The sequence below is a fragment of the Leishmania martiniquensis genome, chromosome 29, assembly GCF_017916325.1.
Source record: "Leishmania martiniquensis isolate LSCM1 chromosome 29, whole genome shotgun sequence".
In the NCBI taxonomy this organism is placed as follows: domain Eukaryota; phylum Euglenozoa; class Kinetoplastea; order Trypanosomatida; family Trypanosomatidae; genus Leishmania; species Leishmania martiniquensis.
This window is the reverse complement of record NC_090164.1, coordinates 1,064,832-1,080,212: the sequence shown is the minus strand read 5'-3', so window position 1 is coordinate 1,080,212 and position 15,381 is coordinate 1,064,832. Positions and strand designations below refer to the sequence as shown.

At 59.3% G+C, this 15,381-nt stretch overlaps 6 protein-coding genes across 6 annotated transcripts; all 6 read right to left on the bottom strand.

The window, feature by feature from the left end:
• Window positions 1-1,080: 1,080 nt before the first annotated feature.
• LSCM1_04543 (uncharacterized protein) lies at window positions 1,081-3,699 on the bottom strand (the record flags this gene model as incomplete). The annotated part of the gene is made up of 1 exon (XM_067322047.1): window positions 1,081-3,699. One exon carries the CDS (start codon window positions 3,697-3,699, stop codon window positions 1,081-1,083), a length of 2,619 nt encoding a protein of 872 aa, XP_067177142.1.
• A 2,667-nt stretch (window positions 3,700-6,366) lies between these two features.
• Window positions 6,367-8,244, bottom strand: LSCM1_04542 (uncharacterized protein; the record flags this gene model as incomplete). Its single annotated transcript, XM_067322046.1, has 1 exon — window positions 6,367-8,244. The coding sequence occupies one exon, from the start codon at window positions 8,242-8,244 to the stop codon at window positions 6,367-6,369; it is 1,878 nt and encodes a 625-aa protein (XP_067177141.1).
• Window positions 8,245-9,515: 1,271 nt separating this feature from the next.
• On the bottom strand, window positions 9,516-9,719 carry LSCM1_04541 (uncharacterized protein; the record flags this gene model as incomplete). The annotated part of the gene is made up of 1 exon (XM_067322045.1): window positions 9,516-9,719. One exon carries the CDS (start codon window positions 9,717-9,719, stop codon window positions 9,516-9,518), a length of 204 nt encoding a protein of 67 aa, XP_067177140.1.
• Window positions 9,720-9,785: 66 nt separating this feature from the next.
• On the bottom strand, window positions 9,786-10,178 carry LSCM1_04540 (uncharacterized protein; the record flags this gene model as incomplete). Its single annotated transcript, XM_067322044.1, has 1 exon — window positions 9,786-10,178. One exon carries the CDS (start codon window positions 10,176-10,178, stop codon window positions 9,786-9,788), a length of 393 nt encoding a protein of 130 aa, XP_067177139.1.
• A 441-nt stretch (window positions 10,179-10,619) lies between these two features.
• Window positions 10,620-10,826, bottom strand: LSCM1_04539 (uncharacterized protein; the record flags this gene model as incomplete). The annotated part of the gene is made up of 1 exon (XM_067322043.1): window positions 10,620-10,826. The coding sequence occupies one exon, from the start codon at window positions 10,824-10,826 to the stop codon at window positions 10,620-10,622; it is 207 nt and encodes a 68-aa protein (XP_067177138.1).
• Window positions 10,827-11,982: 1,156 nt separating this feature from the next.
• Window positions 11,983-13,200, bottom strand: LSCM1_04538 (uncharacterized protein; the record flags this gene model as incomplete). The annotated part of the gene is made up of 1 exon (XM_067322042.1): window positions 11,983-13,200. One exon carries the CDS (start codon window positions 13,198-13,200, stop codon window positions 11,983-11,985), a length of 1,218 nt encoding a protein of 405 aa, XP_067177137.1.
• Window positions 13,201-15,381: the final 2,181 nt, after the last annotated feature.

Genomic DNA, 15,381 nt, shown 5'->3' with positions numbered 1-15,381 from the left:
GAAGGGCGCACGTGTGAGAAAAAAAAAGAATCGGGGAGGGAGATGGAGACGGAGAGATAGCTTACTAAGCTGTGAGTGTCACCCACAGAAGCCGTTTGGTGTTGGCCTTGGTGCGCGTGTCCGCGCGTCTCATAGATAGCAGCCCGAGAGAGGGGGACGAAGAAAGCAGCCTTCCATGCCGCTCCGAAAATTCACTGCCCATCGCGTGCTGGCGAGGAGCCGAGACGGCCGCCCATGGCAGGGAGCTTTCGTGCTTCCGACGAGCTGCATCGCCGCTGAAACCACGCATTACAGGCTTCTCTGCCAACGGTGGCGAGCTGCTCCCGAATGACGGGTGGCGGGGAAGATACGGAGGGAGAGTTAGCGCAGAGTAAAACAGATGTGTACACCTCTTGTGAGTAAAGTACCTCCTTGGGGGAAGGGGAGGGGGTACGGCGTATTTAAATGCCAACGCAGGCACGCACCCACGCCCATTCATGCAAGGGCGACTAGCGGGCGGCCACGCCTCGATAGGGTGTCCGTCCCTGATGGCAGTTAACAGAACGGAGAAAGAGAAAACAAAACAAAAGCTCCCCACTAGACTGCAGAAGGGGGAGAGAGGACAGACTCGACACACACGCAGTGAGCGGCAACGGCAAAGATAAGCGTGCGCCACAGGGCACGGTGTGCCGCCGCCCTCCCTGCCGGCTCTCCTGTGTAGGGCCACCCCCTCCCCCGTTGCCCGACTGCTCTGCAGCTGCCGCTCGCATGACCTCCTTCTTCCTGTCCATCCTCGCACCTTATCGCTCAGGGACGTTGGCGCTCCACCTGCGCCGCAGCAGGACACCTCCGCCAAGCTGCCCGCGCAAAAAGCAAAGGCCCTTCGTCAGCCCCTGCCCCGCTGCTGACCCGCAAATCGTTTATGGCGTCAAAGCCACAACGCCCTCTCCACTGTCACCGACAACAGCATCAGCAGCCGAGTAGGCAGTGCACATACACGCGTAAGCACGCGCCATGCCACAAATCAGCCTACCCTCGACAGCGCTGCGATGCATTGCGCAAGAGAAAACACTTCGCAGCAGGCATACAGGCGGGAGTAGATCACGGCATCTCATCTTCCTCCCCCAGCGCCACTGGTGAGCCCTCTTCCTGCATTGTGCCCTGCAAGGCATCCGCCATCGTCGCCGCAAGCAACTCCGCGTTCATAAGCACCGCCGGTTGCTGAATACGACTTAGGCGAAAGCGAGCATACACGTCTGCCTCCGCCAGCTTGAGCTCCTCCGCCTTCTGATGCTCCTCCAACTCCTCCTCCTCCTGTCGGCGCAGCTGCTCGGCTTTGTGCAATACAAGCGCACGCCGCCATCCCTCCTGCGACTGCGCCAGCTCTTTCGCCCGCTGCTGGCCAGCCTCTACAAGCGTGTGCACAGTGGCACGATGGCGCTCACAGTAGGCCCTGATAGACCGCAGGTAGCGCTTGGCGCGGCTCATCACCTCGGACCTCCCCTTGATGCTCTCCAGAAGAGTGGTGCCCTGCTGCCCATCCTCCAAGTGGGCGAGTAGCGACTCACCCTGTGCCGCTGTAACGGCGCGGGTGCCTCTAAGCCCGTCAACGAAGGCCATAAAGTGTAGCAGGGCTGTATTGTACGCAAGCATCGGGTCCTCACCGGATGCCTTGACAGAAGCGGTGTGCATCAGCTCTAGAGCCTCCGAGTACCGACCCTCGATCGCCAAGCAGTACGAGTACATGGAGTCCTGCTCGGATGTGCGCGACGGCATGCGCGCGAAGTAGTCTGCGGCCTGCTTGTAGCCGTGGCTAAGCATCTTCACATTAGCGCGGTGCGCGTCGACGTTGCTCGTAGGAACGGTGGAAAGTGGGGTCACCTCGCTTACGCTGTTCAGCATCGCCTCGGCAGCGTCGCCGCGCCGCTCGAGCCCGTCGCAGCACGCGTAGCCGTGGGCCGCGAGAATATTGCGGGGGTCCTTCGCGAGGGCCTTCCGGTAAAAGGACCGCGCCGAGGCGAGCAGCCTCGGCCACTGTGAGGAGGATTGCTGGCATGCCTGCAGAGAGGTGGCGCCGACAGCCAAAGCGACAGGCAGCTGCAACTCGGAGGCGTTCACCTTGGTGAAGATAGAAAGCGCCTCCTTCACGTTCACCTTCTCCATGTACAGCTGCGCCATGCATGTCTGGGCCGTGGCTTCCATCGGGTGCACCTTCAGCAGCCACTGCAGCCACGCCACGGCCTGCTGCAGCAGACCTGCCTCCTTCGCCAGGAAATGCAACCGGTAGTACGGTGCAGTGAAGGTGCTGTAATGCTTCACCAGGTACACATAGAGCTGCTGCGCGCGCGCCGGCTCCCGTTTCTCAAGCAGCAAGGCCAGATTATACAGCAACGGCACGTAGGAGACGTCTACTGCTGTGTTAGAGAGAAGAAAGGCTGCTCCGAGCTCCGTGTCCACGATGCCCTGCGCCGCCTCCACGTCCTCTGACAGAATGGCGAGGTTAGCGCTTAGCTTCCAGCTCGACGGGAGCTTCAGCTCTCGCTGGACAGCACGCACGTGCGCGCAAATCCGCTTGCAGTGCTCCGTGTCTAGACGGGAACATACGACCGCCAGCGCCCACGAGTTCACGTCACCCTGTGCCACCGTCGTGGTCAAGGTGTGAGTGTAGTGAAGGGCCTCGCTGTGCCTGCCCGCCCGCGTGGCAAGAATAGCGAGCATCTGCAGCACCTCCTTCTCGTTCGGCCACGTCCTGTTCACCTCCATCAGCAGCGTCTGCGCGTCGGCGTGGCGGTTAGTGTACATCAGCAGACGGGCGTAGTGGATACGGGCAGCTAAGAGGTTCGGGTTGGCGCGCACGGCGGACTCCAGGAGTGGCTGCGCCGCTGCCACGTCACCACAGGCGAGCAGAAGTCGGCCCTCGTGGAAGTCGACCAGCGCCATTTCCTCCGAGGAGGCCGTCTGCCGAACGTACCGCAGAAGTCCACGCAGGCGCCCGACGGAGCTCTTCAGCCGGCCGGCCTCCACAGAGCGGAAGTAGGCTAAGTCGCACACCTTCAGCAGCACCGTCGTGTTCTGTGGCATCAACTGCTTCAGTCGCATCACAGCCGTATTAATCTGTGGCAGCATGCGAAGGTCAATATAGACCGCCAGCAGGCCTAACCACGCGAGCTCATCGTCGGGATGCACCTCGATGGCGCGCTCGAGGATGCGCCGGGCATCCACGAGGCGCTGCAACCGAAAGGCGCAAAGACCCATCCCTACCCGCACCACCGGCGGTGTCTTGTCGGTGCCGAGCAGCTTTAGCGTATCGCAGTACTGTGCGTAGCTCTTCTCGTATTGCTTAGTGAGGTAGTAGACAGCGGCAAGGCACACCATGGCGGCACCAAAGCCGTCGCACCGCTCCACCGCCGTCTCCAGTCGCCTTCGTGCAGTGGCCAAATCGCCACGCGCCATCGCCGCAATGCCTTCTAGATAGCTCTGTACAGGCACCCTTGCCGGCTCTCCAGGGGCGAGCTGCGCGGTGATGGCTGTGACGTCCATGCTGCCCTTCATCGCCGCCAGGGTGGCGCGCAGGCATTGAATGGACAAAAGTTCATTTACATTATCCTCTGACTTGGCCGCTTCTTCTAATATGAGCTCTGCTGCGTCAACATTACCGCTGCGAAATTCCTCCAACGCCCGCGTTGTGATGATACTCGTCGTTGCTGCTGCTGCCGACATAGCAGAGAGATCACCAGAGTGTGCGTAAGTAGGACGGATGGAGCACCCGCACACAGCGCGAGGGCCGGCGCCGCAAGGGATAACGAGCGGAGTGGAGAGAAAATGCCGCACGCACGCGCAAACAAACGGTCCCTCTCGTACAAATCCAGCAAAGAAAAGACCGCCAACACACACACACGCAGACGCAGACGCCGTAGACGAATAAGAGGGAAAAAGAGGGGGAAGGGGGCGAAGAGGAAAATATTAATGAGAAAAAAGGGCAAAAAAATGTGAGGTCGTCGAGAGCGCGGCAGTACAGCGGAGAATGGCCACAACGGCACGCGCGCCGCAACAGGAGAGGAAGTGCAACGGGCTGTCGTCTCTCAAACCTATCGCTGAGCTGCCCACACTGTCGCGGTGCGCCCACTTCCTCTCCTCAGCCTTCCTTACTCCCCTCACGCAGCGGCAAAGGTGCTAGATGGCCCAGCACGGGAAGCGGCAACACAAAAAGGTGCAGAGCGTGGCGACACCACACCAAGTGAACAGCAATTTTCCTACCGGGGGCGCACACAGACACACACACGGAGTGGCAGAGAGAGAGAGCCGCAGCAAAGTGCGCCGGGCTCTGTACACACTCTGTTCCTTCCAGAAGCGGGGCGAACGTCCTCTATACTCACCCTCTATTCAGGAGTGAACAAACGGACGGTATCACCCCTAACGCGGCTTCGTGGAATAAAAAAGCTGACTGATCGAGGTTGCAGATCGGTGTGTGTGTGTGTGTGTGTGGAGGGGGGAGGGGAGCGTGGGTGTATGCTGAGGCCTGCGCGAGCCACCAACTGTGCAGTACCTCGAATCCCTGCGAGTCGAATAGACAGCGCTCAGAGAGCTCTACAAGAGGTGCAGAGAGAGTAGAGCACGCGAGCAAAGATAGTCGGGACTAATCGTGAGAGATGTCACGATGGCGGCGTGTATGAATAGGTACAAGGCACGCGCACAGACACGCACAGATGCGCGCGCAGTAGCGGGGCTCTTCAGGAGGTATCGCGAATCCGCTCGAGTATCCACCGGATTGATGCGACCTCGACCGTGAGTGACGGAGGAAAGAGAGGGGAAGAGGAGGGGAGGGCGAAAGTAAAAGGGCGAGAGGTGAGAAAGAATAGTGTGTACGAGAGAGGGCGTGCAACATGAGCTCTGTTCAGGTGCACGCACACACACTGCACAGAGACGGAGAGTGGTGCTTCCGATTTCTTCTCCTGTCACAACGGAAGGGGAAAGAAAACAGAAGAGAGGGCAGCAGTTCTCCCCAGTCCTAATCCGTGTGTGTGTGTGTGTGTGTGTGTGTGTGTGTGTGTGTGTGTGTGTGCAGGTGTATGAGGACAGCGCTGGCATTCGTCTCTTGGGGCTGCTCTTTTTTTAGTTTTCTGTGTCACCTCTAGAAAACCTGAGTGCAGAGGAATTGTTTTTTGGTGGGCCTACGGTGTGCATCAGTGGCTTCTCTGTTCCTACGCACGATGGCGCACACGCGTTGATAGTGGAAAAGACAGGGCACCACGCAAGCGCAAGCAAGAACAGGTCTCCCCCGCCCTCGTCATGTGTGCACGCGCTACTTCCATTGTCCGTAGTCCATTCAATGCAACCTTCGTTCAAGAAGTTGTGTGTGTGTGCACACGCGTGTGGGCGCGCGCATCTTTTGAACAAGCCACCCTGGGAAAGTGTTATGTCTTACGTTTGGTATTTCTTCCGCTCTTGTTAAACGTGTCGCTAGACCGGGAGGAGGGGGAGAGCACCTGCACGCGCTGGCCGGCTCGCGGCACTTCCGCCTCACTCGCAGCCCTGAGGAAGAGAAAATCCCCAAAGCCTCAAAACGCACTCTGGCGACACCCGTCACGCCCTGAAAGGAAAGAAGGAACAGCCGACAGAGCGCTCCCACCCCGAGCTAAGGCACCTCTGGAACCTATGGACGGAGTCGCTGTGCGCCTGTGCGTGGGTGCGCGCGCGCACGCAAGAAGGCAGAGGGCAGCTGGTCTACGGAGCGCGCCATGATCGGGTGATGTGTGCAAGGAAAGTGAGGCTGGAGACGAGGCGCAGAGTGGAATACACTCCCGCCGCTCATCTCAATGAATCTAGATCGACCGTGTAGACGGCATGTGCACGCCCACACTTGTAAGACGCGAAGGCGCCTGTCCTTTTGTGCCGCTGCCCACTCTTTCGCCTCTTACGCCCATCTGATGCGCTCCCTCGGTGCCTTCGCCTCGTACCGCCGCCATTGCTCGGCGTCCACTTCTCCATGAATAGAAATGCACGTGCGGGCACGCAGCTTATCCCCCTTACTCTGTATGACGTGAGCTTCTCCGTTACGCCGAGACGTCCCCTGCGCCGCTTCTCGCCGGCGCGAAGGCCTTTCCGCACAGTGCCTTCCCCCAGCGTCCGCTTGTTCCGTCGCATCGGCGCTCTGCACACGCCACCGACTTCCTTTGCAACTATTGCTTTACGGCACTCTAGGGCGCTGCTGGTGCCCTCCTGTATAGAGCCTTGGCCTCACCCCTGGCTGCCGCAACGAAAAGCTCAGTTGCGCGCACTTCCGCGCACATACACCTCAGTGCGCGACAAGAGGATGAAAGGGGAGATACACAAGAGGCAACAGAAGATGCGCTGCGCCATGGCATCGCTACGTGTCCCTTTCTCGCATCACAGCGTCTGCTGCGGGCACGCCACCATTCTCTGCTGCGGCTCCCTGCCCTCCCCCACCGATTCCACGAGAGGTAGGTTGAGAGCCAGCTTGCACACTGTAGCTTGCCAGCTGGCCACGTGGGCGACCAGCTTGCCTAGCTTGGCGGACTTTTCTGCAGCTACATAAATCGGTCCCCCAACCGACCAGGAGGTGGTGAGGACAAAGCAAGGGGGCAACTCCTCAGTGAGGTGTCCCGTCCTGGCGGTAAAGTCGTCATACTGCATCGGCGTCTCCGCTGCCAGCTCGAGCAACAGCAGCGGCGTCACCGAGACAATGAAGTTTGAAGGCAGAAAGGGCACAAGGCCAGCCACGCCGTCTGCGCAGATGCGCAGCTTGTCGTTACTGTATTTGATCACAGACTCGAACACCTTCGAGCCGACCTGCACAACGCGGCAGCCCAGCTGTTGGCTTAGCCGAATGGCGTCTGAGTTGGCCAGGTACACCTTCTGGTCGCGCGCCTCCTCGTTGCGCACGACGAGGCGGTCGTATGGGAAGGTGTCAGGCAGCCCCAGCGCCTTCTGCACAGTCGCCCGCAGGCCATCCGAGAGGAACTTCATGGGCGCCTCGGCCTCCCACGCATCTCGGGCAGGCTTGGCCCTCGTCTGCGCATCGTCCGGCACCGCCGCGATGCAGCGCAACGCCGCGAAAAAGAAGCCGCCAGTGTCCTGAGCGTGTGGCAGGATGCGACGGGTGCGCTCGATGTGCTGTTCCACGAGTAGCTTGGTGCTGGCAAACATGCTCGGTGCGTACTGGAAGGTGCGGCGGTCCGTTTGGGCCTCCATGAACCGCTTCGCGTCTTCATAAGTGCACAACACTGTGATTAGGTCGCGTGTGGTGACGGTCCATGAGGTCATGCCAGGCGAAGCGCACAGCCCTGGTAGCAGCGGTGTTGGGTCTATCAACTCGAAGGACCCCTTCGTCTGCGCCAGGCATGCAGACACAACGGCTTCGTCCTCGATTGGGTTGAGGCTGCAGGTCGAGTACACCACGATTCCACCCGACTTGCAGGACGCCATGCCACGCAACAACACGCGCACCTGGGAGTGGTGCAGGTTGGCCCCCAGGAGCGAATCCCAGCGAGGCCACATGTCGATGGACTTCCGTAGCGTGCCATCTCCGGAGCACATCACGTCGCACAAGACGCGATCGAAGCGCTCCTCCGGCGGCAGTAAAGGGAACCGCGCGGCATCGGTATTCGTGATGATGACATGAAGATGCGCGCCAGCGGCACGGTTTGTTTGTCGGTGCAGTATGTCCAGGCGCGATGCTTTCACGTCGTTCGCAACGACGACGCCTCGGTCGCCGCCGCCGCCGGCAAGGAGGCACTCGAGTATCTGAGACGTTTTGCTCCCCGGTGCCGCACACATATCTAGCACCCGCATGCCTGGCTCCACCTGCAGCAGAAGAGGGGGCACCATGCTGACGGTCTCCTGCCGAGTCAAGTACCCACCTTCGTTCATCGCAGAGACTATCTTCTTCAGCGCCTGATTCGCCTTCTTGCGCTTCAGGTCACCGCGGCTGACGCTACACTGAATCGCTCGCTGCGCCGGGAAGAATGGGATGCGCTTGCTCTCGAAGACCTCAGAGAGGTGCTGCGTGACGAACGCATCTACCGCGGCAACTTGTGGCACTGCACGGTTGAACCGGATTGACATGGGCAACCCCGTCTGCAGGCACGACAAAAACGCCTCCCATTCAGAGGCAGGGATGACGTTGTCCTTGTAATACGCCTCGAAAGCCCCGTTCTTCAGCGCCGCCGGGTCGCGCGCGTCGGTCATCCATTCATCTTCGCGGCTGCGCTTCCCGCCACACTTGCGCTTCTGATTGCGACTCATGGTAGCGAGACGCTCAGAGAAAGAGGAGGAGTGACACGGACAGTAACGTCGCGTGTAACTTTCCCTTCGCTTGCGAATGGTCGACGCGGTACAGAGGTGCCCGTGCACACCCGTTTACGGGAAGGCGTGGCGGCCAAGAGCAGGGGCGGTGGTGGGCGTAGCAAGAGGTAGGGGGGAAGCAGATCCGGCACGCCCCGCAGCTCCAGAAGTGTGAAGAAAGAGAGGGAGAGCGGGTGGGCGGCAGGCAGGAATGGTGTGCAGGGAGAAAGCGGCATCTACAAGAGAGCGGGACCGTGAAAAAGGAAGGTGAGATGACAGCCGCCCGCACGGCGTACGCAGCAGGTGGGAAGACAAGCAGCGCTACGCCTGCCCACCCACCCTCATCCTCCTGTCGAACGGCGCCGCCGCCGCACTGGTTCGTCGGTCATAGCGGCGAGAAGATGAGAGGTGAGAGAACGACAGGGGTCAGAGTTGTTGTCACCCCAGGCCAGCCCCCTCCCTGCACCACTCAAGCAGGCACCGACACCCCATACGCAATGGAAACGCGTTTCGATTCTTTACGCAACAGCAGACGAAACGCTCGCACACGCACTAGCGCAGAGGCATACACACTCGAGCAAGAATGCAGCGCGCCCAGAGAAGCAAGTGGAAAGAAGAAGGTGCAGTAGTGCGTCCAATATTGGCCATGTAATACCCACGTGCAGTGCAGGCGCCTACTTCCCTTCGGCTCCCCTCAGCAGCGCGTCGAGTGCTGCCAAAATCCAGAAAAGTGCGTTTTATTTTGGTCGTGCGTCGTCTGGCGACTCGCCCAACCAGCCGATTCACTGGTTCTTCAACTCAGTTTTTCTCTCATGTAGCACTGATGCCTACTGCTGCACCACCACCATGCCGGCATCTTGGCATCGCTGTGGCTTTTTCTGACACGGACGTTGATAGCGACCACTCTCGCTCTCCACTTCTGCGCCTACAGCCCCTGGAGAAAACGTCGATGGAGCACAAAACGCCAGCGATGCAGCGTATGCAGAAGGGCTGCCCCCCCATTACGGGAGGGATCCGCTCGTCATCCTGCGTAGTTTGCTGCAGAGACATGGCCACTACCACCGTTGCCTTCGATACCGTTGGGCCTCCTTTAGGAGGGGGTGCACAGTAGTGCGGAAGCCGGTTCGCATAGTCCTTCTCGCTGCCGGTGGGGGGGTACCTTTGCCCTGAAACTTGCGTAGGATGCAGCCGACCGCACGGGATTCGTCCGACACCGAGTGCTTTGTGGGCAACTACTCCTTTTTTCGGCAGGGGGTCAAGGCATCCTCGTGGGAGGGGGGCTTCGCCGACGCGGCCTTTCGGGTGCACCCCTGTGGCCCACCTCTGCTGCAGGGCTTCGGTGGTGCAGTATGCGAACGGCACCACCGCCTCCCCCCACCCCCACCCGTCGGCCGACGCGTCCGTGAAGCAGATGGCGTCGTACGTGTCATCCTCATCGGTAGCTACCGTCGTCTCCGAAACGGCCAAACAGGAGTTCCTTCCTTCAAGCACTCGCCGTCGGTTCACATGCAGCACCCCTTAAGGATGGAGGGGAGGGCCGCCGCAGGGTTCACGCGGCGCAGCGCTGCTCGCGCCTGATCGCGGAGGCTCGTCACGTCCGCAAGCAGGCGCTGCGTTGGGCCTCGGCTCCTCACCAGCTTCAGCAGCAGGGCCGCGTCCTCTCGCTGCAATCGCGTCCCTATCGCATAGGGCCCGCGGAACCTCGCACCCTTTCCATAGCGGATCGTGATACTCACTGAGGCCGTCGGCGAGCTCTCCGAGAGTGCGGAGATGTGCACGTCCCTTGTCAGGAGTGTCCCCAGGTCGCCCGCTCGTGCGGCGCAGTGCCACGCCAGCTTCAGGAAGAGCGCGGCGCGCGGGTGGGTGCGGCAGAGCTCCCTGTAGGCCCTCTGCATCTCCTCCACCCGCAGTGCGGCATTTATGGGCTTGCACAAACGGTGCACAGCACCACAAGAGACATGAACGCCTCCCATCCGCACACACGCACACGCACACGCCCTATTCATTTTCAGGCACATGCACCTCGTCCCTCCCCCTTCTACCCCTCTTCTCAGCTCAGTGTCTCCCTCGGTCCGGCGTCGCCTCTTCTCATGTGAGCGTCATCCCTTGTGACCCGCCTCATCCTATCCTCACTCCAATTTCATCTACAGCTGTCGGAACGCGCCTGCACCTCGCACCCTATGCGCTGCGGCTCTTTCAGACACACGCACACACACACATATATATATGCTTCCCACACCCTCAAAACCAGCAGCACGAGCCTTCATGTCGGCGGTACGCTGTGCGCATTCGTATGGTGCGTCACCGCCATCCCGCTTTCATCATTGAGACTGCCACTACTCCATCTCGTACATGGCATCATCGCTGTCCGGCGCGGGCTGCTGCGGCTGCCTTGTGCGCTCCACGCGAAGGGGCTGCGGTGGCGGGTTGATGGGCCGGTTCTGCGCATCCGCAGCAGCCGCGACATTGTGGCCGTCTTTGCTAAGCATGTACGACACGGTCGGCGTTGTCGAGAACTCTTTGAGAGAGATGCTCTTCTTCATTCGCTGGCTTATGAGGCGTGCTCGGCACACCTCGAAAGGGAAAGGGCAAGATGACGACGAGGAGGCGAGGGGGAGGGGGGAATCGGCAGACGGGAGTATACAGACTAATGAAAAAGATGACAGGGCAATCGAGGAAGCAGCGGCACTCCAGAGAAAGAAAAGGTGTCAGAAAACGCGTGCGCACCTCCTTAGCCACCGCAGTAGTCGTGGAGGTAACAGGAGTGTGTGCAAGAGTGTATTGAGCGTGTACGCACACACAGAGGTCCTCGAAGGAAAGGGCTTCGAGATAGAGCGACCAGCCACACAGCAGAGTAAACCACGCCGTTAAACGAGGAGGAGAGCGGTAGAGATGTTGAAGAGAAAGGAAGACAGCACGGAGAGAGGGAGGGGAAGGAGGCAACGCGAGCAGCAGGCACCCACGCAGGTGCGCACTGGGGGGAGGGTAACTGTAGCTATAGTGGATATGAGCTCAACTAAGTGGTTCACGCACAGAAAGAAAGAGGTAGCTGCAGAGGAGAGGCAGGCGCAAATCTGCACAGGTGTGGCGTGCGGCATCAGAAGGAGATGCAGGAAGAGAGATCAGAAGAAATTGGGGAAGGAGAAGTAGGGGGAGAGGAATGATGGCCAGAAGAAACCTCAGCTTCGCGTCAGGCAGCTTGGCCAGTTTGGTGAAAGCAGGGGCGGGCGACAGCCTCGCCATGGCTCTACTGCCCGGTAGGCCACGTGCGCTCGAAGCCTTGGGTGTTTCACGTGTGCCGGCTTCTCCGGCCTCTTCCAAAAGACGGCATCTTTGCTGGTCTGTGCCCCCTGACTTCAGTTCCTTCCTCCTGCCTTCCAATGCAGTCGAAGGTGCCCATTGTATTCCCGATGTGGATACGTTGGTATGTGGGGGGAGGGGGGAGGGGGGAGAGAGGGGGCAGTTGGCGAGCGAGAACACAGCATTAGGATGTAAGTCACGTAGTGCGCTGTGCAAGTTAGCGCAAGCGCGTTAGCAACCGTCTTCTTTCGTGCAGCAAGCATGCCTGCGCGCACACACGCACATGGTGCTGAGGAGAAGAGGGCCGGGCGAAAAAAAAAATCGCGCGTGGGGCAGGTACAGGAACCCCCTTTGTGACAGGCCCCGCAGGAACCAACGCTGGCTCGCATCTCCCTCGCCCTAGTCTGCGTACAGCACATGGCCGCCAATCTCGATCCGTCGCTTTTTCGCCACCACTTCAAGCACATCGTTGCGCGGCCCCCTCGACGACGTCGCTGACTCCTCCTGATCTTCGCCTACCGAGCTTTCCCCAGCCGGTGCGCCGCGTCTGCCACGCACCACCGTGACGGTTCGATTTTCTGTGTTCCACTCCAGGGCGCAGTCAGCAGTGAGGGGTGAAGGCTTGGCAGAGGACGAGGAGGAAGGCACAGAAGCCGCAGAGGCTCTTTCGTAGTTGCTCATTGCCTCCAACGCTTGCATATCTACGCGTATATGAGACAGGTGCGTCGCCCGTGAGCAAATCGGGCATGGGGCGCCAACGTCGACCGTGTTGAAGGAGTGCTGTTGGGTGGCCTGCACGAAGCTCTCCAGGTCGAACAATTCCAGATGCACGCACTTGTCCCCTCGCGCTGGGATTCGAATGACCGTCTGCGAAATGGGGTCGCGCAGGGGAGTCACGACGCAAGTTGCCACAACCCCCTCGTCGCCTGAGCACAGCGCAAACACGTCCACCGGCGTCGAAAGCGTTTCGTTTAAAGAGACGATTACTTGCGTGATGGCAGCGGCGTTCCACTGGGGCTGCGCGACCAGTTGCTGCAGATATGCTTGCGCACGCTGTCGACGGCACAAGCGGTAGTCGCAAAGATCGCCAATACCGTAGGACAGGACACAGTCCACGGGCGAGGCAGACAATGTCGACGTCGAGAGCGCGCTCGCCTTGGTCGCTTCCCCCAAAAGCCGATTAACAGCTGGAGTGTTGAAGAGCTGTAGCTCCTTGGTGAGCTGCGTCATGTACGCACTTAGATGCGCCGAAGCGAGACCGCAATGCGTCGCTTCGTCAACGTCCGCGTAGGTGTAGGTAGTCCGCAGCACGTGCTCTACCCGGCGGCAGAAGGCCCCGCACAAGAGAGAGACCTGCTTCAGCTGTGACATGGCGGCCTGAGCCTCGGTCGAGGGGTCTGACGGCGCTTGTACATATGTGTTGGAGCTGCCGCTGCTGCCGTTGGTACCGGGCGCGGCACTTTTTGCCGCCTGGGCCGCCACTTGTTGGCAAGCGGCCCTCAGAAACATCAGCAGCCCATCGTAGGCCTCCTCTAGCTGCGCCATCGTCCTGACATGGCGAATACAGCATAGGACGTCGTGGGCGTGGCGCATGTCGCGCCTTGCGTCGGCGAGCATGTAGGGCATGTAATCAAAAGAAACCGGCCACTCACAAAGACACACACACACACGGAAAAAAAGAATAGGAGGCAGTCTTTGCCCTGCCGCCGATGATTGTCGACCGGTGTAACGTTTTCGATTGCCGTTTCCGCACGCTTTTGTGTTTGCGTAGCGCGGAACCGTCCTGCGCTTGGCAAGGCGATCTATATATGAACGCGGCAGAAGGCAGAAACGTCGAGCCCTCTCGATGGGCGCCTCGGTGAGAAAATGAGGTAGAGGAGATGGTGGCGTCGGTGGTGAAAGAACAGCGCCGTGTTATCGAAGGGAAAATTCAAGACGCCACGCACACGAGCACACGCGTCGTTGCAGTCCAGCACATGCGCACAAGCACAGTGAAGCAGGCAAAGATAGCACGAAGAAGGGGGTACAAGAGAGACAGGAGGCACATGGTAACAGACAGATCGCTTCATGCAGGCACGACAAGCAGTGTAATGCGCTTGCACGCATGCCTGCACCTGCACGACGAGGATTAGACAAATACTCGGTCCCGCGCAGGACAGGGAAGCGCAAGACGTAGCTGTATCCCCTGCTGTTCTGTTTATGGGGGAAGGAAAAAGAGGAAGGAGAGACGGTGCTCCTCACAGCCGTCCTTGTGGCATGTACGCACTGGGAGAAGAGCGCTTCCAAATAAGTCATGAGCGCAGACGCGCCTCCCTTCCACTAAGAGTGCACGCCACCCGCCCATCACCGATAGAGATGGGGGCAGTTGCTGTTAGCGTGTGCGCAGACCTGTGTGTGTTTGTGTGTGTACGTGGGTGGAGGGGGAAGGGAGGGGTGACGTGCCTTTACGTATCCCTTGGCAAGCATCGATGTTTCCTTTTTTCTATATCCGCTACTGCAGGTGTATGTTCGTTTCACCTTCAATGCTTTATCGGGTACTCTCGTCTTCCTCTGTCTTGTCTCCCGCCCGCATTTATCTTAAGCTGTCTGCATTGCTGTAAAGCTCGTCCTTTCACGTTGCGGAGGGCGTGCTCGGGCAGCGTTTCCAACCCTTCTCCTGCGAGGGAAGTGCGTACATGGGTGCTGGTGCTCGTGTGCACGAATTCTGGGTCGATCCCGTCGACCACCCATGCACGAAAAATAGGGAAGAGGCATCGAACACATCGACCAAAAGTAACAGAGGGAGATATCGGCTAAAGAAAAAAAAGCACCACACGTAAAGAGGGCGGGCTTCAGATGGGGTGCGACAGGAAAAAGAAGCACATGCCAGCGAAGGGGAAAGACTCGTAAGTTCATAAGTCGGCCAGTGCGTGCGTACATGCGTGTCCGAGCGTGCGTACGCACGTGTGTTTTTGCTTATACATTTTTTTCTCTTTCCTCTTCTCGTAGCTCACGTTCCTCGGAAGGCGCCATCGTCGTCAACTGAAGAGAAGGCAGAGGAGGTACAGAGTTTCGCAAAAAAAAAAGGGTGAGCCACTACAGACATAGACTGAAACTAACGAGACACATTAACGTCGTGTGAACAGAATCGGGGAGACACCACAAAAAAGGGCAAAGAGAAATGCGTCGAAAAAAAAGAAAAAAATGAAATCACCGCGAACAAGAAAAGGCGGAACGCCGACAGGTGCGCTGCGATCCTTTGGCGAACGTAGATAACGATGAGCCGTGGAGGAGGACGATGGGGTGGTGATTCAGCGGTGTACAAAAAAGGGGGCCTAACTTGCACTTCCTTCTCGCTCTTGGTTCGGCGTGCTTTTGCTCGACAACTTTATCCCGCTGCTGTTTCGGCAGGCAATGCGGTGGCGCCTGCACCGTGACCGTTGGCCCCTGCGTAAGAGTCTCCCATTTTCCACGTCCACAGATATCCGCTTGTGCAGGGGTAGGTGTGGGTGGGTGAGGAGTGGGAGGGTTACTTCGCCGCGTCTGTATGCCGCATCCAGCCTCTATGTAAATGAAGACGTGACATGTCTGGCGAGGATGTGACGAGGAAAGAGACACAGGACCGCGCCCCAGCCCACGTCAGCGCATCCACACTCGCCAGTGACGCACACGCACGAAGCATGCAAGACCCACCGATACGGCAGCGGATGTGTCGACTCTTCAACAGGAGAGGATCCACGAAGACAACAGCAAAAAAGGCTGCGGGAGAACCGAAAAAAAAACGCGCAGACACACAAAGAGAGAGAGCGACAAAGCGGG